The following is a 23129-nucleotide window of genomic DNA, read 5'->3' on the forward strand; positions in this document are numbered from 1 at the left end:
CCGCGCCCTCTGTATAGATAGACAGAGGGTGACAGAAAACTGACAAAACCCTAATACGCTTGTACGCACCAAGGCTATTTGAGATCAGAGGAGTCGACCTGTAAGCGTACGAGCCACCCTTCTGAGGGGCAAATGTTGAGGGTAAAAATACCTCGTATACGTGAACCAATCCCATAGTGACACGTGGCCCAGTTATAGGGTGACACGTGTCACCATGGGAAGATGCCACGCAATTCAGAGCCCTTAAGGTCTCAGGCCAATCTCGTAGCGACACGTGACCCAGTCAGAGGGTGACAAGTGTCGTCATGAGAAGATGCCATGTGTTTAGGGCATGTGTTCCCTCTTTAATCAGCACACCAAAAATCCCTAATAACGTCAGGGCCCAAATCCCGAGAGATAGCAATGAAAGCCGTAAAACGGCGCCCTCAGGGTAACACTTGGCATTCACTGATTGCGTAGCCAATCACGCCACGCCAATCTAGGGTACAAACCCTAAAAAGGGGCACGAGTCCCACCCCTATAAATACCCCAATCATTTATGATGGGAGGGGGATTTTTTTTTAAAAAAAATGACATTTATATACACAACAGAGCATAAAATAGCTCCAACTTCTCTTTACTTTCTCTCTCTAGTCTTTTCCGTTCTGATTGCTAACTTAATCGTCGGAGGCGAATATTCCGTTTACCGGAATATTCGTTATTTTGTAGGTAGGACCGTCTCGTTGCCAGGAGAGCGTGACCAGTATCCGAGGAAATCCAAAAAACACCCGAAACAAAACTCAAAATCAATTGATTCTTAATGTATAATACTTTGAATATGTAAAGTTTGAATTTTTTTTTTTTTTTTTAAACAAGCTAAGCTCAGATATATTAATTAGCAACAATACGGTCCATAAGTACATAAGGGGCAACCTCTTGGGGACAACGATTAACCCAAGATTGCTCGGTACCAAACGGAATAAGCTTAGCAAGATAATGCGCGACACAATTGCGGTCACGATTAACATGAGACCACGACACAGATTTAAACTTGGAGCACATGAGAATAATATCGCCAAGGATTTTATCAATTTTATATAACTGAATATCTGTTTTGAGGTTGCTAATTTGAAATGATTACTCTAAATTTAACTTAAATCATTATATACTTCGTATGAATTGTGAGCTTATTGAATTTACAAGCTTGGAGGCTCTTATTAGCTTTGCATAGAGCATATTGAAATAAGACAAGATAAGGTGAAAATAATATAATCTGATTTCACTTTGATTTTGCTAATACTATTTAATATTTTGCCCAAGAATTAGCTTTCCCGCTTGTAGCACTTTAAATTTTGATTCCTAAAGAGTCAATACCTTAGTTTTCATTTCATAGAGTGTAGTTTTGATATAAGGCTCACTTATTGATCAAAAAAGATTAATCGATACATTAATGACTTCAAAAGAAATAATGATACACTCTCAAGATCATTATGATATAATTATTTGTTTTTAACTTCAATCTCTAGACACTCATCATTTCATCAATCAGTATGCTCACTATCTATGCAGTTTAACATTCCTCTAATTTCTTTCTTTCTTTCTTTCTTTCTTTTTTTTTTTTTTTTTTTAAGAAAAACATTCCTCTAATTTAATCATTTTGGATAGCTCAAAGCTTCTTATTAACAAAGAATGAGGTCAAAAGCAATTATACATACTTTATTACTTTGGTCCAAGAGATGTTGACATCAATTCATGAGAGCAACAAATATCTGATATTTAACACAAGATATTATTACAATTTTTTATTTTATTTTTTTTAAGAAAATACAAATTGTAAGTACACAAAATGAAAGGCTCAGTTTTTCTGAAAAACAAAACATTGAAGTTCATCAATTAATTAAAAAAAAAAGAGAAAAAGAAAAAGAAAAAGAAAAATGGAGCTAGCTTCACCATGTTGTTCTAATTTTCCTTCAATAATCAGCATCAACAAATCCAAGTTCTCTATGTTGTGTCGTCGTTTAAGCTTGCCTTCATCATCTTCTTCTTCATTGCTTCTAACCTCTGTATGTGTTCCATGAACCCATTCTTTTTTTTTTTTTGTTATGTTATTGAGAAAAATTTTAAAATGTTTACTGGGAATTTTTTGTTGAAATTTATATCTTGAAGTTGAGTAAACATTGGCATTCATAGACAAGTATATATATATGTGACAGTTAACATAACATCATGGCAATTTGATTATTGTTATGAGTTTTTGCAAGATTTGGTGGATTTTTCACTTGTAATTTGTGAAGTTAGTTGCTTGCAATAGCATTATTTGTGCTTTTATAGTAGAACTACATGCCGAATTAGACCTTTATCTAGACGGATATTTCTAAATAATAGGTCACTTTCTAAATTTAATATGGAGTACTTAAAGTTTGAGCTAAATGATATACTTAAAACTTCGCAAGAATGAGAATAGAAGTATGGTGGAAGAAGTTTACTTAGTGAAATATTGGTTAGTAAATCACTTTTGTCGAAAATTTCCAATTAAATGGCATACTAAACTTTCTTCTATCTATTAACATTGGTTAACAAAGTACATGCAACATCAGTTTCTTAACTGTGATGCTTCAGTTTGATTACAGAAAAGATGCAATTCAGCATCCAAGAAACGCGTCGTACCATCTTTCATACAAAAGAAGACATCAAGCTCAGTAGTATGTTGCAGCCAACTTAAGGTGGAAGATGACATAGATAATGCAGAGGCATGCGAGTTGGTGAATGGAGCAGAACTTGAAATAGGAGATGGCAACGATACAATTCGTGCCTCTCTCTTCCAGGCCGTCAAGAACAACAATGGAGCTGGCATTCTACTCTTGACAGACATATTTGGCTTTGAGGATTCTTACACCAGAGATTTTGCCTATCGCGTTGCTTGCAACGGCTACAAGTACGTATGTTTCCTTATTGTTGGTTTTCCTGTCTGAATGAAACTAAGCAATACAACATTGCTGAATGTAGCATGTATATAGATGTCATAGGAGCATGTGGTGCTGAGGCTTAGTGTCGTCTGTGGTTTTAACTAATAAGACAGTGAAATCGCTAGCTATTCGCCTATGCTAACATAAACACTGGAGGAAATGACTATGTTTGGAACTGCAATATCAAACTGATTATGGACTCTATTATTAAATTCAGAGCACCACAATAAATGTTATATGACTTTGAGTGTGTTTGAAACTGCAGTGTATTAGTGCCTGATCTTTTCCGTGGTGATCCATGGTCCAAGGACCAATCACAAGCTCAATTGGAGCAGTGGCTAGCCAAACATGATCCCAGCAGGATAGCAGCAGACATTGCAACAGCAACCAAATGGATGGTCGATGAGTTTATGGCAGCTGATTCTTCTAGAAAGCTTGGCATAATAGGATTCTGTTATGGAGGTGGCCGAGTACTAGACGTGCTAGCCAGAGACCAAGACTCTGTTTTTGACACTGGTGTTTCTTTCTATGGAACACGAATGAATTTATCTACTGCTTCCAATGTGAAGGTACCAGTTCTGTTTGTAACAGGAGATAATGACCCTCTTTGTCAGGTTAGCATCCTCAATGAATTTGGGAACGTAATCGGGAACAACTCAAAGGTAATTGTTTTTGAAGGTAGAGGACATGGATTTGTCCACAGACCAGAAACTCCAGAAGAAGATGCAGACGCAGAGGAAGCTTTCATGATCATGAGAAATTGGCTACAAAATCAGTTGCTAGAATAGGTCTGAGTTGTCTACTGTTTAAATAGTTGCGTTGAGCTATCTGACGGTGTCAATGAAGTAAAAGAATACATCGACCCAAGGGTTCTATGAACCCTAAAAGGCAGCACCATGTACTTGGATCTCCAAACGAATAAGAAATGCCTGTCAACTAGAAAGATTTTATTTTATGTGCTGAGCACATTAGCTATAGAATTTATTTTTTCTTTCTTTTCAATTTCCATTCTCCTGATTGGAACTCCAAATCACGGTAACATTACAAGACAAAAAGGAATTGTTTCATGAAAACTTTGCAGTACATTAAGGGTACAATGACCCATCAAAACAATTTTCGGCACTACAATAGGATAACAGTTATGTAAAGTGAACTCAAGTAAGAAGCCCTTCTCACTTGTTCCTCGGACATATGTAACCAACTCAAAGTCACTCTTGCACATCCTGTATAGAGAAGATATTAATTAATATGGGAGCTGAAAAACTCAAAAGGATCTGAAAACTCAAATGAATTCACAAAACAAAGATTGTTATGAAAGAAATAACTGAGCAGATTTTGGATTGGCATAGTTGTATATAAATAAGGCTGCTTGTTATGAGAGGAATTCCTATTGTATACTACTTCATATCTATAAAAAGACACCAAAGTACATTGCCCAAAAACATAATCAGAATCTTTGTTAATTCTGCAGTTCAAATTACAAGTCCAAAGTGAAGTCACATCAATGATTAATTAGAAAATAGAGATAAAGGAAGAGAACAAGGGTAAAACTTAAAAAATAGATCAAAGGCCTTCATGAAAATTCTATTTAGACCACTTAAACGTTTGAAAACAGGAAACCAAAAAAGTGAAAAGCTAACATCGTGAAGCAGATGAGCAGCTTGAAAACTGCATCTGCTCAAAAGTAAGAGTCAAGAGCAGCATAGTGAATCATCAATCATGGGCCAAGGTTTTCTAAGGAGCATGTATTATTTGCTTTTTAATCATTCCAATCAACTCCAGAGTTCTTCCAGTCGCCCTCTTGATTTTAAATTTTAGATCTTTCAACTATAGTCCCAAGCATATCAGTGATATCACTCTCTCCACTAGTTTGAGTAGTTTCTCATAAGATGAAACCCAAGCATGAAAAGCATTGAGCCATCTTCACTTATATAATGAGCTTCTCTCTTCACTAGCCTCCAAATAGATAAAACCAACTAAGGAACCTAGGGAGTCTCTCACATCTACATAGCTATTACATAAATAATCTAAGATCGAATAACTGATGACAAGATCTCAGACCCATCACATACCAGATTACAATGAAAAAGAGAGACATCTGACCAGTCGGAATCTCACACATCTACATCGCGCTTACACTAATGGTCAAATCTACATCAAATTAAATAGCAGAAAGCAAAATTTCAGAGCCAGCACGTATCAGGTAACCAATGAAAGAGGGAGAAATCTGACTAGCAGAGGTCTTTCATATGCAGTGACACTTCCAAAATTAAATGAGACCATTCATACCTCTTTAACCCCAGGAAAAACAAACCAAGCAGGAGAGAGCTGTACTAAGAGCACACAATCCTACTGCTCCCTGTTAGCACATTAATAATACTAGTTTCCTACATTGATAATCTCATATATTCATGCACATCATAGTGCGCACAATTCCAAGATAATTTCAGCAAATATTGGAATAGGTACAGCTCAAGATAAATACTCATCCGTATAGAGTCAGTCAACTAGCAGAATCATTCCTTTGCCAACAATAATCATTACTCAAGTAAGCTTAGTTTTAGTTCGCTATAAAATTAGAACATTTCTATCCATAGTAAAACTTGTGAGATAATGTTCCCTGTCCATATCCTCTAAAATTCTTTCCAGCTACTCTATAGAATCCTGAATTTGACATTAAAAATCGTACTAGATTTGGTCGATCCCATCAGCTACTCTGTGACATACTTGTATACCATAGACAAACACTTTTCAACTAAAGTTGTCATTACATTATGTAACTCCAATGAAATGAGAGCCAACCCACTATCTCTTCAATCAAGGCCATACCATGAAAAGTATCAAAGTCATCTTCGCTATCACAACACTTCAGCCAGGAACTATATGTGCTCATCCATCAAACATAGTCTCGAGTCTATTTGTTTAAACCACATAATGTGTACCCCATATACTAAGCATAATCCAGTCTCATGAAAATCAAAGTCATTCTCTCTTGAAAGCTCACATAATTTATTTAAAAGTATTTAGCAACTTAAGTTTTTTCATATACAAACAAATATTGATTTTCTGACCTTATAAAGATCAAGCTAATGTTAACCTATTCTGCATAGCCTCCAATTATCCAATCAGATACAAAGTAAATGCTTTCAATACAATAGTATACAAACAAAAGGAGATTTACTTACCTGAGAAACAGGGGAGTCAGATATGTTTGAAGACCTCAAATTTGCTGTGGGGCTGTCAAACAATCTAGAACAGTCCGAATATGCAGATCCAAGACCCACTCCAGCACCAAAAGCCACAGAAGCCCAACGAGTCACAGGACTCCCTAATTGAAAAAAACAGCACAATCTAATATCAATGCCTAATAGTCACTCAACATCACGAAAACGGGGAAATGAATAGTGCATGATGACTCTGGAAATAACGCGAACACTAACAAACATACAAACACTTTTACTTCATATTAAATCAATGCTACAGCTTCAATTGCCGCAATGCCATCCATCACATATTCACTTCCTATCTACTTTTAAGAGACAATTCTTCCAATTTTAAGTATATATACAAGTAATACAACACAAGCAAAACCCTCAACACCAGCCAAAAATAGGAAGCACCAACATCGGCATCAGTATAGGAGATTACTAGACCACTGCAGCATCTTCATCAATCCCCATTTCCTCTATATCAAAGAATTTATTACTGCACTTATCCATTAACACAATCGATTATTACACATCACTGTTGACCTAATATCACCTTCACCAAAAAATTCAACAATTTTCAACACAATCTCAACTTCAAAGCCCTAAAAATCCGTTGCAACCCAACAAAATGCCCTAAAATCGAAATCCCAGAACACCCCATCAACCCAAAACCAAATTTCCACATTACCCAACAAAAAACCAACACAAACAATAACAAATCTAAGAAATTATCATCAAAAACATAAAACTGCGCAGCTCATTTGCATCATTAGCACAATTCATTCAAAATAAAAGTATAATTGAAATAGACATAAATAAAGGGGGCAGGAAATTAAAGGAAAAGGAGACACTAACGGAAGAGAAGAAGGCCGGAAAAAGCGCCGGCAACGGAGGAGTAAACAAAGCGGCGAAGAGATAGATCAAGACAAGCATCCCATTTGGCATCCAAGTCGTATTCTTTTCTATTTTCCGCCATTTTTGTTCTTCAACTTTTGGTTGTTGATGAGTCTTAATAAGCAGATTGTGATATTGGTATTGCCGATTTGCTACTCCTTTGCTTTCGTCGTCGTCTTCTTCTTCTGATGAGAATTTGAGATGATTCTTCGGATTTTCTGGGTGATTGATAGAGTAAACAAGGGTACCAGATGATTTTCAGTCTTTTGTGATTTCGGGCCTTTGTGGTTTTTGTCTTCAATGATTTATGGCCCAATTTGTTTGGGTCATGATATTTATGTACTTGCCAAAAGTGATTCATGCTTCAAATTTGATTGCCCAACTTGGATCACTATTGTGGCCAAAAACATAAACCCTAAATTGATCCAATATGACCTTAAAGCATGATTAATCTGATTAACGATAATATGATCACCAATGAAACATGATCTAGGAGATCTTATACGAATTATACCACTTATCACGTATAATAATTGCAATAAGTGTCAGCTAGCTTATAGAGCCCAAAATGAGCCAAAGTGTAAAATATTGCACATACGAGGCCCTATTTGGTTTGATGTAAAATGTTTTCATGGAAAATGAATTTTCCATTTTTTCCCATTTTCCTTTGTTTGGTTTGTTAAGGAGTGGAAAACAATTTTTCAAGGGTGGAAAATTTCATCCTTAATGGTGGAAAACATTTTCCTTCCAAAAACAAGGGAAGCCACATTTTCCTCTCTCCTCCTTACCTCTTTTTTTACTTCCCTCTCATTCATCCTTACACTTCCACTCTTATTTTTTTATTTTTCTTGGACTAATCTTATATGCAACCAAACAAAGGAAAACTAATTTGCAATTGTGTTTTTCCTTGAAAATATGTTTCCAATGAAAACTAATTTTCCATTGAAAATATTTTACATTAAACCAAACGGGGCCGTAATTTAACCGTGTGTATGTTAGGATATCATCTCTTGAGTGCGTGGTATGTAACTATACATTCACCAATGAGGCATTCTATTTAGTGTCTAATTGGAAAAGGGATTTTTTTTTATTTTTTTTTTTTACAGGAAATATGTTTTTCAATTTGGTGAGTGCATTATTTGTAATTAAATATTAGATGAGAGTGAATATCACACGGCGGGGTCTAATACATGACGACATCAACAACACAATAGTAAAATGCTAATAAACTAAAATGGTGTAATTATTTCAAAACATACAGAGTATATAATATATATCACAACCCTCATTAACCGCTTTGAATAATAATCCACAACACTAAACCTAATCTATCTTTTGACGAGTGATGTAAATGCTCATTATAAATCTAATAGCAATACATGTTACTTATATTACGAACTAAGTGCCTGTTCATATTTACTGAACTGAGCTGAACTGAACTAAAAAATTAAAATGCATAAAACTGAACTGAACTGAACTGAACTGATTAGAGTTGAACTGAACTGAACTGATTAGAGCTGAACTGAACTGAACTGAACTGATTGGAGCTGAACTGAACTGAAAATAAGTAAATATGAACAAGCCCTAATCTTATTATTTATCAAGTAATACTTGATTAATGGTGAGATTTTTATCAACCGTAAATTTGTATATTTGATACACTTATCTCCACTCCCTATTTTGTTATGGCCAACTCGACATACCCGATTTTGTTGCTTACTTGTAAGTTGTAAGACTTGTAACTATCACAGCAATATATTGCCAGAAATATCAAGGATTAGTTGGCCACAAACCACCAAAGTTGTACTCATATGACCACCAAATTCTTTTCCTACACTGTAAAAAAGATAAAAAATAAGTTGAAAAGGGCCAAAAACGATGGGCAGACAGTAAAAACCAAAAAGAATCCGATGATATTTTCAGTTTGACTTGTAGTCAACATTCCCATCTTTCCTTATTTTTACTTAACAATCTAAAATACTCTCACTTTTTTTTTTCCTTTTTTAAAAATCAAAAGGTAGAATAAAGATTTCAATCACAATTAATTTGTCCTCCACGTGTTAATTTCCCCTTCTTCTTCCTCCTTTTGTCCTGTCTTCTCATTAATTTTCTCCCTTTTTCTGCACTTTGGATTCTCCTTTCTCCGCCCTAAACGCCGCCGTTTCACTCCCTACCTCTCACTCACTAATTCACTATCTTTCCTCTTTCTCTCTCCTCATTCACTCCACTTTCTCTCTCCAATAATGGCAGAATCTATTCCTCCTTCCACCACTGCCCCTCCGCCGGAAAACTCATATCCGGCAATATTAGAATCAGAATCTCCGGTTCAAGTAGCTGAAACAGAGACTTCTGTACCTAAGGAATCAGAATCTCCGGTGCCGGAAGAAGAATCTCCGGCGAAAGTAGAATCTGAAACAACCCCAGAACCACTGGTAGCAACAACGGCTGTTCAGGTTGAAGAACACACAGAATCACAAACAATTACTGAATCCGAGGATACCCAGATTAAGGAACCTAAAAAAAGCAGCTTTATTCAATCAGCTGTTTCTTTTAAAGTGGAAAGTAATCTTCTTTCTGATCTTTCAGATTTTGAGAGAAAATCCCTTGAAGATTTTAAAACCCAGCTCAAACAATCTCTGTCTGATAAAACCCTTTTGCCCAAATCATCTAAATCAGCTACTAGTTCAGCTTCAAATACTATTGAATCAGCTTTAAATGAGGAGGATGAGAAAAACCCAGATGAAAATGATGGGGAAGTTTCAATTTGGGGAATACCCTTGTTGAAAGACGATAGAACTGATGTGATTTTACTGAAGTTTCTAAGGGCAAGAGATTTTAGGGTTAATGATGCTTTTTCAATGCTTAAGAATACCCTAATTTGGAGGGAAAATTTTGGGATTGATAAATTAGTGGATGAAGATTTAGGGGATGCTTTGGAAAAAGTTGTGTTTATGCATGGACATGATAGGGAAGGTCACCCAGTTTGTTATAATGTTTATGGGGAGTTTCAGAATAAGGATTTGTATGCCAAGACTTTTTCAAGTGAGGAGAAGAGAGAGAAGTTTCTGAAATGGAGGATTCAGTTCTTAGAGAAGAGTATTCGAAAGCTCGATTTCGATGCTGGTGGTGTTAATACTATTTTTCAGGTTAATGATTTGAAGAATGCTCCTGGTCCTGGTAAAAGAGACCTTAGGTTGGCTACTAGACAAGCTCTTCATTTGCTGCAAGATAATTATCCTGAATTTGTTGCCAAACAGGTATATTTCCTTGAAATTATAGATATTGTATTTGAATCATTAATCCTCAGTTGCTGTTATTGTTGTTGCCTACACTTGGAAATGGTAGTCAGTATTGTATCAATGTTGTGTTAGCAATTTAACATGATTGTTAGTTTGGATGTTGTACAATAGATGTTGATTGATCCTGGTGATGCTTATTGTTTGGATGAAGTTAGCTTGTATTTGTATTATAACTCAAACGAGCTAGTTGATGTTCATGTTAATTGCATAAGAACTTTGAGCCTACCTTTGGGTGTGTGGCAGCCTGCTAGTTGGCTTGATATCATATATTGCATCCTAAGTTTAGGAGGTGGCACTCACTTGAATTAGACTTATTTTTCTTAAATCTTACCTTTCATTTACCAAGTTTCCCCATTTGAAATTGTTTCTAATGTAAGAAGTAAAAATTCAAACATATCTACTTAAGGATGTAGGAAGTATAACTAAGAAATTATTGGTTCCTAATAAATTGTGTTACGAAATTAATTCGTAGGTGTTCATCAATGTGCCTTGGTGGTATTTGGCCTTCTACACTATGATGAGCCCATTCATGACCCAAAGAACAAAGAGCAAGTTTGTGTTTGCTGGACCCTCAAAAACTGCTGAAACCCTTTTCAAGTCAGTACCATTCACTTCTTCCCCCTGTTCTCCAGACGTCAGAAAAATTGATGGTTATACTAAAGTAAAATTTGTATTTTGGGTGCAACAGGTATGTATCTCCTGAGCAAGTTCCTATTCAATATGGTGGCCTTAGTGTTGATTATTGTGATTGCAATCCGGATTTCACTGTGGACGATCCTGCAACTGTCCTAAACTTAAAAACAGCAACGAAGCAGTTTGTGGAAATCATATGTTCTGAGGTAGGTTTTGCTACAACTACTCAATTAGTGTCAAATTTCCTGCTGTGATGATTTATTTGTAAGTTTAATTGCTATTATTGGATTTTGTAGAAATGTATCATCGTTTGGGAGCTTCGAGTAGTGGGATGGGACATCACTTATAGTGCCGAGTTCGTGCCTAGCGCTGAAAATAGTTACATTGTGGTTATACAAAAGTCAACCAAGATGACCTCAAGTGATGATCCTGTGATATCCGGAAGCTTCAAAGTAGGTGAAATTGGTAAGATAGTCCTCACAGTTGACAACCCAACTTTCAAGAGAAAGAAACTCCTATACAGGTACAAAGTGTTGCCTTTCTCTGATTGATGATGATGATCTTGCTCTAAGCTAGTTCAAGATATTGCCAACATTGCTATAAATGAGTGTCGATTTCCTTGTTCAATATGTTTCCACTTCAAATTTTCATTGGTTCATATCTTTGTTTTATAGTTTTGTTTCCTTTTTCAACATTCTGCAACTTTTTGACCCATTTTCTTTCCTTTTGGAGCATACGTTAAGTGCTAACTGATAGAGCGCTTGATTGGTTTTGGCTTGTTGATCCATTAGGAAAATAGAACCATAGGGTTTCTGTTGAGTGTATAATGATTGTAAAAACTCGTAAAACTTCAATGTTTTATTTTATCTGTATACTTGTTTTATGGATGCTTTTTAATTCTTGGAAGCGTAATTGCCCAACTAGAAATCCATTTTATTACGAAGTAAATTTCTGGGAATATCTTGGTATAAATAAATACGTAGTGAGAATTACAGATGTTATTTCTCTGCCATTAGATGGTCCTTCAAAACCTTGGTGCTAAGTCACTTTCAGGTTATTATATTTATGGAGTAGTTCTTTCTGACATGATTTTCGATTTAAATTTCTGTAATTCTGTCACATTTTTTGTACTTCAAATTTCATTTATATCATAAGGGTTAGTTTCTGATATGAACCACATCTCAATTAGGTGTACTGGCACTTTCAATTTATGTCATTTGAAAACTTTTCTTCGAAATTATGATACCCTTGACAAATATAGACATTATTAGACTAACAGTGTCTTTTGAAGGAATCAAATGATGCCAAGCCACCAACTTACTAGTCTACACACACATCATTTAATATGGAGTATTCTATTAAGCTTGTTTTCTGGAATAAAGTTAAGCTGAAATAATTGTTGCTGATGCAAGATGCTACTCTACTTTTGGGGTATAACTGTACAAGTCCCTTAGGCTTGTTTTTCACTTGAATTTCCCTTATCTAAACTCGATTTTCTGTGACGGAGCCTATGTTGCCTTGCAAGTTTGAGTGCGAGAGATGGGGAAGAAAAAAAAGCAGATATGGAAAAAGAAACATTAAGTCAATAGAAATTTAGAATAGCCAAGTTTAGGTCTTTCATGACAATGGTTGTAGAGTTATGTTTGAGAAATCCTAGGAAAAATTATTCCCAATCAACAAATCATACTACTTTCATCATCTGACTGAACTAACCAACCACGTAGAGAAGCTTCTGGCTCTGTATTCATTTCAGATGACACAACTCGAACTCTAGTAAGCAGCTTCTTCTTCTTTGAGCTTATATTACAAATGGCAAGTACCAGTTTTCCAGGCTCATCCACACTGAAACCCTCAGAAATTACAGGTTCATCATTAGCTGTAAGCTTCCGTGGCCTTGATATAGCTGTTGTGTAACTTTCCTTAGAGTCAGGTTCAAACTTTGCTTCATATACAGCATCCCAGCTTATCATCCTAAGATCCCAGATTACTTTACATGGCTGCAGGTTGCAGCGGCAAATCATGTAAACAATCAGAATATGGCATTCTTGTAGGAAATAGTTTCTCATAGATGGTGTAAGAAATTAAACGTAGCCAGTACAGTATAAAGTAGGTTTGGATATGACTAAATCCAAACAACTCATTTGTCACTTCTAGATGTAACAGGCATTTACCTTAGTGAAATGGAACTCTAGTCTCTGTGTGGCAGAAGGATTGATGGTAACATCAGGACTAATATCATCAGTGCTAGATTGGTGAAAATCTTGCTCGTTATCTCTGCTTAGACCGCCATATTTCACTGGCACTTGTACAGGAGATATGTATCTGTTATGAGCGTCAAACACTGAGATCATAAGGTAGAGCAAGGATAGAAATTGAACAAAAAGGAAACTAAGGAACAAGAGGCGTTACTGACGTGAAAAGGGTCTCGATGGTTTTTGTTTGACCTGAAAATACTACTTGGTTTGTGCTCCATGCATCAAACACCATCGAATAAACCCGGCAATAATTCCGATACCACCAAGCAACATTGATCCACAACTGTTAAACAACACAAAAAATTCAAGCGCAGAACCAGAAAGAATTTGTCAATTGTCAATGATGCAGCACATTCAAGAACTGAAATATTAGCAAACTGGGTTTGTTAGATACCTGTTTTGCCACAAATTCTGGATAATAATCGCTCAGCATTTGGAGATACTTGTAAATGACCTTGTACAGGTCTCTGTTGCCGTACCTTGTTAAGCTTTTAAGATCAATGACTAACAAGATAGAATTTTGACCTCTTGTGCTACAAACAATCTTCCTGACATTCTTCTCTGTAAACTGGATCAGCCAGCGAAAAAATTTCCGCCCTTCTTGGTCATCGTACGATGTAATCTGGCTACGATTATTGACCAAGACATCCTCCAAAACCAAGTACCATACAGGGTACCCTTCTTTGTCATAACCATGAGTGAACATTACACTCTTGTTATCATGAATTCCAACGTCGTCTTGTAAGAGTAATTCAATGCCCACTTCATCGCGCCAAAGAAGAGTGTTCATGATCATAGCATATGCATCAAAAACCTCAAAATTCCTCGCTTTCAAGAACTTTAGGATGACAGAATCACTTTTAGTATGACCAAGAAGAGGAACTCCCCAAATTGTAGCATGACTCCCTTCAAAGGAGCAAAACAGATCATCTCCAGGGTCATTTTTAATGAGGCTTTTTAGATCATGTAAAGCTTTCTTTTGGTATTCTGTAAGTTTAATAACCACCCTAAACTCTTCCTTGGAGGAGGATGTTTCGCCCGATTTCTCACAAACACCCTCCATAGATTCTTCAGCTTAATTCATGCTATGTGCAATTGTGCATGGATTCGACTCCACATTTTAGGGAAAATTGTAGATGTTTCAATTTTTTTTTTTTTTTTTTTTTTTTTTTTTTTTTTGTCAAACTTACTACCAATGCTAGCTGGTGGGATCCACAACTCCAAAGCTTGTTGATTTGTGCACACAGTAAAGACTTGGTATAAGTATAACTAGCTATAACAGGCCTTCCATAATGTTTTTTTTTTATAAAAAAAAAAAAATTTAACCTTTACAAGGTCTTCTTCCAAGGAAAGTGGAGGCTGAATTAGTCTGAAGTACATTTTATTTCTTTATTATAAGGCTTATGAAGATAGTTTAAACATGGTGATTAGATCTAGTCAAATTTGGCCCAATCAATATGTGTTAGTGAAATGGTAGGTTGAAGTACCTTTGTTAGTAGTTTTAAAACCCCTTACACTGCTTACAGTCCGTTTGGTTTGATATAAAATGTTTCACTAATTTATTCTCAAAGTAAAAACTTTTTACCTAAGTTTTACCGTAAATCCGTAACTTAAATTTATATGTGGTAAAGAACTAGACAGGGTTGGTAATTACTTGTATTAAGAAAATTGCATTGCGACTTAGTTTAAAAAGTAGTTGGGCGCCGATATAACATGAACATGGGCAATTGGATGGACTGACTAAAAATCATGTACAAGAATAAAACATAAATCTGTGGTTACGTCCAAGACATAAATCTTTGGATTCTTCATCAACTTGTTATGTTAATGCAGTTATGCTTATGCATGTGTCACACAACTTGAAAATGAAACTCAAATTGTACCTTCGACTATAAAATATCCTACTTAATTTGTGGAATAGAGTTGTCCAAATGACCCCAAAAATGGTCCCTAATCTATACTAATTCCCAACATATGGATCTTTAGCTATATTCGGAGTGTAAACAAATAATCAAATCAAGTTTTTGGGTACAATATTTGGGAGAACCTTTTATTTTTTGACATGAACTTATAGAGTTTAAGACAAATTTGGAAGAATCTTCAACTCGTAGACAAAAATTCATTAAAATTGGAGTAAGATTGAAAGAATTTATGTTTTTGCTTTAAGTTTGCTATTGTAGTGTCACTAGTGTGTCTCATTGTGTTGGACGTTGTCCTTTGCATGTATATTTGCCGTGTACTATGTACTCCATATTATGTTATTACGAGGGTATGTTGAGTTATGTATTTATTTTTAGGAAAATGCTTATACATAACCCTTAAATAAAAATATTAATAATATATTTGTAGTCATTTAAAACTTTTTTTTTCGAGTGTATTTTTTTTGGAGTTATTATTAATAATCTATATACGAGTGTATATATCTACGTGAATTTCGAAGTGTAAAAATCAAAACAATATTTTATCACTCGATTGTACTTATTACTCATAATCCTTGGAAATCATTGAGCTAAAAATTAGTGATATGTAGAAATTCTTGAAGGCACCCAAATTATAATTATGAGATACTAATCCATTAATTTGAAGGTGGTTAATTAGCACGGGGTTATGATTAGCATACAAATGCATGCAATTGAAAGTACATTAACAAATTTTATGCAAAATAAAGTGAGCATGTGTAAAATAATTGTGAAAAAGTTAATTGGATGTCTGTTGTTGTAACAGAAAATTATAACAAGTGTGGCTTTATAATCATAACTCCATCAGCCTTACTCATGTTTTTGGTCTGAATTTAAGCTGTCAAAAGCAAGTTTAATTCAATTAATTCGTGTTGTTGTACAATTTCTCCCTGTATTTTTCTTTCATTATTGTTTTTAGAGGAAGTTGCAAAACTACTTGATCATTAAATAGGATTCAATTTATTGTCAAATCATTCCAACTATTGAAATACTTTATTCATGGTCAAAGTTTTACTAAATTTGTATTTTACAATAATATATATTTTTGCTCTAAGCATGTGATATATCTGAGTAGTTAAGATTATTCACTATCAAAGTTTACATATTACAGAGTAGATATTAAAAAACTTCAAATGATGCTAATAAAAAAGACGATGAAAATATGCATGCGGTAAAACACTCATAACCGGTCCCTCAATCTGGATAAGTCTAAAGGGTAAAGTGGGTGAAACACCAAAAATAAAAAAAAAATATGCATGCGGTAAAACGTGGGAGGCCCCTCTGTATATTAAAAATCATCAAAGTTTGGGGAGTATCATTGATTAGGAGTAATGACAAAACACGAATTAATTAATTTAGAGATTAGCCAATCAATATGGTTTAGGACATGATGAGACACTCTATTATTCGGATTCCCTAATACATCAGTAGCGTATTTCATGTCATAAAAGCAATTAATCACTCAAATTAGGCTAAACAACCTAAATTAATTTAATACTTGGTATATTCAAAAGGTAAGCATATTGGAGATAGGACCCAAATATAAAGCACAAGTGTATGATTTTGATAAGGAAAATAAAAGTGTTTGATACTTTGATTTATCTTTTGTTTTCAAGTATGCTTGACAGATGGACTGACTATGTATTACCTTTGACAAATCCACATTGTGGTATGAATCAAGATAATTAAAAGCAACCTACTTAAATTAGTGCTCTAAATCCGATTATTGTTTGTGTACAAACAAGATTTCATTTTCTGAAATATTTGCTTTTATAGATGTTTTGATAAACCAAACGAGTTGGTCTAAGGTAATTAATTGTCATGCTAAACCGGCCTACTTGACTACGTCTTATGCCTACATGTTGACATGTTATGCCTCGGCTAAGCACAACCGTCAAGATGTCTTAAAGTCCATCTAACTTAGGTTGTGCTCCTGTCAATCCACATGCTTTTAAAATTTCGACCACTTTAAAAATACTAAATAACTTATTTTTACATAGTGGTAAAAGGCTATGATTATAATGACTTTAATTAAATTAATTATACAAAGTATGATCGATACATCAACAATAACACGTACATATCCTTTTTTTAATCTATAACTTGAGTATTGAAAAATTTTCCAATTAGTGTCACTAGATAAATAATCTTACCCAATTGTGAGTTATATTAAATTTTATCAATGTACAACTATACAAGTACATAAGATTAAGAAGATAAGCTTGCACGAGCTGCCATCCCCATCAGATTGATACATCAGAGAAAATTACATGAAATAATTTGTCCCTACATGATAACTTATAATATATCAACAAATTATTAGTACCAATTAGTCTCGTCTTTCAAAAAGTAGTTGATCAAAACCATCAATTCTAAAGCTTCTAAATCAAACCTACTTATAATTAATTCAGAAGAAAATTCCAGAGAACATATATACTGCTGCTAAATGATAATTATCCCTTTTTTAATTATATTTTTATTTTTTTGAGTGGGAAATTTGGACTTTAGTTTAGTAGGTTTTCAAGTCTCTATTATAGCATTAGGACCCTTTTGGTCCCTCATAATGTTATCTACACAACACCTATAATCATAATGTTCATGTTGAAGTTGCTAAAGTTTATTCTTTTCACTTTCATTTTGACATTTACACCTTGTTATCATTTCCTTTGTAAATTTATAGGTATTTGATTCATTTCTAGATTAATTAATGAAAAGGTGACAATCAAATTGAAGATATTATGCACTCATTTTTGCAAGATTAGCAAAATATCTTCTCTCCATATGGTCCAAAATTTTGCACCTTATATCTAATAAACATGTATATTTTCATATATATTAGTTAAATTATCGTATCGTGTGGTTCTAATTCTCTTGTAACTTCTATCTATATTGACTATATATATTGTCATAACATTTCATTAACTTGTTCATGCAATTTTTTTCCTTACAGTAGTACTTCGTTCTACATCACCTTTAAGATTTTAAAGTATTAACAAAGATAAGCAGCTTTGCTTTTCCTTTTAATAATGAAATAAGGATCAAAACTAACGTTTCCCTCCCCAACATTTTTGAACCCCTAAAGCTAGTTAGTCAATATGCCCTATACTCATACCAAAAGTTTCAAGGATTCAAAGTAGATTGGAATTATAAAAATAATTGCCAAAATAAATGTTTTGGTTTAAAAATCCCAAAAGAATAATTGTCAAAATAGCCCTAAAATAGTGGGTATAGTAATAAATATTCACCAAACACATGATCCAATCATTCAGACATGCAGCCCCCACATATAAGTTGGCCACATGCCAAGTCTGATCAGTTAAAGGAGCAAAATATTACAAAAAGTCCTTAAATATGAAACAACAACAAACAATTTGCAAAAATTTTGGATCAAAAAAAAAAAAACTGCAAAAAATAAATAACAATAAAAAAAAAATTGCAAAAAAAAACCATAAAATTTGGAATTTTAGCACAACTCATCAACCATAATTTAAAATTTACATAGAAATAGAATATACAGACAAAAAAGAGTATCAATACACAGTTTTTGCACCCCTTTCTTCCTCTGTATATGTCCTCCAAACATGAGAAACACAAGGACCAAGGACACACACCATGAAAATTTAAAATTAAAATCCAAGAAAAAGAAACAAATAAATAAATAATAAATCCCAAAACTCCTTATATAAAAAAAAAAAGTAAATTTAACCCCCAAAAATTTAAAATAAAGAACTTATTAAAAGTCACTATGATTTTTTGAATGAATAATGGTAATATTTCTGATTAATTCACTGAGAACCCTTGACTTTAGACCTGTAAAGGAGCTTCTTCTTCTTTGAACTTTGGTTGTCAATGGTTATGACCACCTTTCCTGGCTCAGTCACCTTGAATGTGTCACAAATTACTGGCTCATCTGCTGCTGTTACTTTCTTTGGCTTTGTAATATTTAGTGTGTATCCTCCTTCCTTTGCTGGCAAGAATTCCGCGCCATAGGTAACATCCCATCCAATTACTCGTAGCTCCCATACCAACTCGGTTTCCTACATCGTCACACATTACACACGTCAGTTTAATTTGAAACGAATCTAACAAAAACACTCTTATATATGTCACGGTATGGCGGTATGCTAACAGTTAATGTTAAGAACGTTATGAAACATACAAAAAGGAATTCATGTATGTCACGGTATGGTAACAGAAAATATTAAGAACGTTATGAAACGGACAAAAAGTAAGGGAGGGGGTCAGGGGTGCAAATATACCTCAGTAAATGCAAACTCAATTGGATGTTTAGTGCCAGGCTTGATAGTAACCTCAGTAACAGAATCAGCAGGTGAAAATTCATGTTCACCAAACTTACTGTGCCCACCAAATTGAACAGGCACCTGTTCAGGAGCTATGTACCTGTTTTTTTTTTGCAGAACATACAAACAACATATTCATCAATAAATAGTTTAATAATTTGAGGAGAGAGAAAAAACATTAACAAAGGAGACAAGTTTACTGACTTGAAAAGGGTTTCAGGAGTCTTTGATGGACTAGCAAACACAAACTTGCTCTTGCTTCTTGGTGTAAACACAGTCAAGTAAATCCAGTTGTATGCCAAATACCACCATGAAACATTGATGCACAACTATACAAAATCAAAATAAATAAATAAATAAAATCAGATTAATACAATCAATCAATTCAGACTATTAATTTTACAAAATTCCATTTTGAGCAGTACCCATGTCAAAATTCAATGAAAAGACATGAAATTTATGATAAAGTTTCCACCTTTACTCAAACCCAGATCAAAATTATCACATGAAAATCAAAATAAATGCAGAAAAGAATGAAAAATTATACCTGTTTAGCAGCAAATTCTGGGTAGTTATCCTGAAGAATCTCAAGAAACTTGTCAATAACCTTGTAAAGATCCCTCTTACCATACCCAGGAGAATTCTTCAAGTCATTAACAAGAACAAAAGAATTAATCCCTTGAGGACTAAAATCAAGAGTCCTGATAGTTTTTTCAAGGAATTGAATCAACCATCTCAAGAACTTCTTCCTCTTTTCAGCATCAGAGAAAGTATTCTGGTAAAGTTCCTTGTTCTGAAACTCACCAAACACATTGTAACAAACAGGGCGATTATGTTTATCAACTCCATGAGTAAACACAACCTTTTCATAGTCATTTCCAAGGTCTTCATCTAAGAGAGTATCAACCTCAAATTCCTTCCTCCAACGAACAGTGTTTCTGATCATGGTGAAAGCATCTTTCACTCTGAAATCCCTTGCTCGGAGAAATTTCAAGAGAATTACATCAGTTCTTTCATCGGCTAACAGAGGAATTCCCCAAATTGAGACCTCTTCTGGCTCCTTTGGTGGTTCGGGTGCCGCGGTTTTGGCTTCCTCCTTGGGTGCCTCTTCCACAGGGACCGCGGTTGGTTCGGGTGCTGCTGTTGTTGCTACTTCAACAACAATTGTTTCCTTGATGTCCTCAACTGTTTTCTCTTCCTCCTCTTTCTTCGCTGCCTCGGGAGCAGGAACAGAGACAGGTACTTCCTCTGTTTTTGTGGGTTCCTCTGTTTTTTTAGGTTCCTCTGTTTTTGGGGTTTCCTCCTTTTTAGCAGGCTCCTCTGTTGTAGGTGCTGTTGCTGGGGCCTCTTCGGTTTTAGAGGCCTCTTCAACAGCGGGAGCAGGAGCAACCTCCTCCGCGGGCTTCTCTTCAGCAGAAATAGAAGCCGCGGCAGTAGTTTGCTCCTCCTCCTTCTTCTCTTCCTCCTTCTTCTCCTCAGCCTTAGCGGGTGGCGGGGGAGGAGGGGCAGAGAACTCGTGCTTCTCGAGGGATTCCTGAATAAGTTTCTTCAAATCCTCGAGAGCCTTCCTCTGAGCCTCAGGAAGCTCGCTGGCAACATTTGTCTCTTCCTTAAAAGAGTCCTGTTTAGCGATCTTCTCAGGCTCAGCCTCGGTTGTCGATTCCTCAACCGGCTTCTCGGGTTCAGCCGATTCAACAACCGGCTTCTCGGCTTCGGCTTCGGAAACAGCAACCGCAGCAGGTGGTGGGGGAGGTGGGGTTTCCTTCTCAACCGGCTTCTCGGCTTCCCGCACCACCACTTCCTCCGGCTTCTTGGTTTCAGCCGCCATTGATGATGATGATGATATTTTCTTGTTTTTTTTAGAGAGAGAAAAAAGAAGCTTAAAATTAGAGAGAGAGAAAGAGAAGATGAAGAGAGAAATGAAGAAGAAGAGAAGGGAGAAATGGGTTTAATAGTAAAGAGGAAGTCCGAAAAGGATTGTGACCGTTGGAGGAGAAGAAAAACAGACTGTCAGAAACGGATTGCCAGCTAACAACTTGGACCCACTTTTTCTCTTCCAGCCTATTTACACTATTCTTACTTACCTTAAACCATTTTTTATGTTATTTAACACTAATTTAATTTGGCAATTAGCGAATTAATTTCGAAAATTACTGTATTTTTCTGAGGAAAGAAATCAATTCTCTTAGGTGGCTTTCAATTTTTTACACGGTTAAAAAGAGAGCAAATTAAATGTGTATGTTTTTGTATATAACATTGTTATTAACAATCAATTTAGTATTCTAACCATTGTAAATTTATTTCTTAAGGCCTGTTTTGATTTATTGAACCGAACTGAATTGTTTATAAAAGAAGGAAATTAGGAACTGAACTAAAATTAAGCTGAAGAGAACAGGTCATTGTGTATACTCCCGTTGGCCGTTGCCCCCTTAATTATATTCTGTAGTTGTTATGGTAATGAAAATTAAAGAAGTAAGCAAGGTGGGAAATTTTTATATACATCTGGGTGCAATGTATATAAAAAATTTTATAGATTATTTTTATACATTTATATCAATAAAGATAAATTTTCGTTGCCATTAATATACGAATATTAATTAAAATTGAGCCAAGGACTAATTAGTAGGAAGACTCCAAAAAAGAGGATACCTTTTAAACAAAAACACAATACACATTTATTATCTTGATAATGTTTTAATTTAAAATAGCTTACAATTTTATTTTATTTTATTTTATTGAAGAAAAATAGCTTACAACGGTTAATAATAATACTCTATATCATTACAAAAATGTCATGTCAACTATACTATTTTTATTGATTTATTTACTGCGATTATTTTTTACATTATTTCACAATTTTTATTTTTTTTATTATTTTTTTAATGACACAACAAACTACTCCTATTCAATGTTATTAGTCTAGCGAGTAGCGACTCTAGTCACACTCACACATGCAACCTCGATCAAGATTTTTTGAAACCACCTCAATAATCAAGATAGTGATGAACCAGTTTTCAAAACAAATCCGCTATAAATTTCATACTATGTACTTAACTTTGAGATTTATGATAAGTTTGAGACCATACGAAAGACCTTTGTATGACGTGTAGTGTTTTTCTATCCTTTGAACAATTTTTTTAGTACATACAATTCTAGTAGTTTAACAAGCCCTATCCTATCCTTGAATGGTTGGACCTTGATACTTTGAATTGGGTCAAACCTACAATGTGTTTGTTTGACTTTTTTATATAGTGTTGTGTCAAATCAATATTTTGGATGTTTTGTTCCAAAACTGGAATCTATTTTGAATATATTTATACTTTGTAAAAACATTTGTTAAAAAAGCTAATTTGGGCTTATCATATGAATATGACATGATAAATACATTACACTAAATGATGTGGAAATGAAAAGAAGAAATCGTTGGCCCTAGCTAAACTTGGATACTTTTAGCATGATATAAATCTCAATGTGGTTGGGTCATAGACTCATAGCTGTTTGATCAGTAAATCTTTAATTAGCATTAGTTCATGTGGGAACCTAAATTTAATTTTTTGTTGAACTATTAACCCTTGGCATGACAAAATTAAATAATAAATCACGCATTATTAGTCAACAAAAACAATAACTATTAT

General features: G+C 34.6%; 5 protein-coding genes across 5 annotated transcripts; 2 read left to right on the forward strand and 3 right to left on the reverse strand.

Moving 5' to 3' along the window:
* The first annotated feature begins 1795 nt into the window (after positions 1-1795).
* Positions 1796-3940, forward strand: LOC110713997 (carboxymethylenebutenolidase homolog). Its single transcript, XM_021892453.1, has 3 exons — positions 1796-2042; positions 2610-2914; positions 3211-3940. The coding sequence occupies exons 1-3, from the start codon at positions 1914-1916 to the stop codon at positions 3731-3733; spliced, it is 957 nt and encodes a 318-aa protein (XP_021748145.1). The 5' UTR covers positions 1796-1913; the 3' UTR covers positions 3734-3940.
* Positions 3941-3964: 24 nt separating this feature from the next.
* On the reverse strand, positions 3965-7344 carry LOC110713998 (MICOS complex subunit Mic10-like). The gene is made up of 3 exons (XM_021892454.1): positions 7010-7344; positions 6131-6273; positions 3965-4168 (listed from the first exon to the last, which is right to left on the reverse strand). The coding sequence occupies exons 1-3, from the start codon at positions 7128-7130 to the stop codon at positions 4154-4156; spliced, it is 279 nt and encodes a 92-aa protein (XP_021748146.1). The 5' UTR covers positions 7131-7344; the 3' UTR covers positions 3965-4153.
* Positions 7345-9069: 1725 nt separating this feature from the next.
* On the forward strand, positions 9070-11863 carry LOC110714650 (patellin-3-like). Its single transcript, XM_021893204.1, has 4 exons — positions 9070-10305; positions 10820-10944; positions 11036-11186; positions 11277-11863. Exons 1-4 carry the CDS (start codon positions 9292-9294, stop codon positions 11529-11531), a joined length of 1545 nt encoding a protein of 514 aa, XP_021748896.1. The 5' UTR covers positions 9070-9291; the 3' UTR covers positions 11532-11863.
* A 790-nt stretch (positions 11864-12653) lies between these two features.
* On the reverse strand, positions 12654-14298 carry LOC110714402 (patellin-3-like). The gene is made up of 4 exons (XM_021892908.1): positions 13630-14298; positions 13425-13518; positions 13152-13321; positions 12654-12977 (listed from the first exon to the last, which is right to left on the reverse strand). Exons 1-4 carry the CDS (start codon positions 14296-14298, stop codon positions 12654-12656), a joined length of 1257 nt encoding a protein of 418 aa, XP_021748600.1.
* Positions 14299-18642: 4344 nt separating this feature from the next.
* LOC110714433 (patellin-3-like) lies at positions 18643-21412 on the reverse strand. Its single transcript, XM_021892944.1, has 4 exons — positions 20042-21412; positions 19699-19823; positions 19453-19594; positions 18643-19230 (listed from the first exon to the last, which is right to left on the reverse strand). Exons 1-4 carry the CDS (start codon positions 21320-21322, stop codon positions 18979-18981), a joined length of 1800 nt encoding a protein of 599 aa, XP_021748636.1. The 5' UTR covers positions 21323-21412; the 3' UTR covers positions 18643-18978.
* Positions 21413-23129: the final 1717 nt, after the last annotated feature.

The sequence above is a fragment of the Chenopodium quinoa genome, unplaced genomic scaffold (genome assembly GCF_001683475.1).
Source record: "Chenopodium quinoa cultivar QQ74 unplaced genomic scaffold, ASM168347v1, whole genome shotgun sequence".
Lineage (NCBI taxonomy): Eukaryota > Viridiplantae > Streptophyta > Magnoliopsida > Caryophyllales > Amaranthaceae > Chenopodium > Chenopodium quinoa.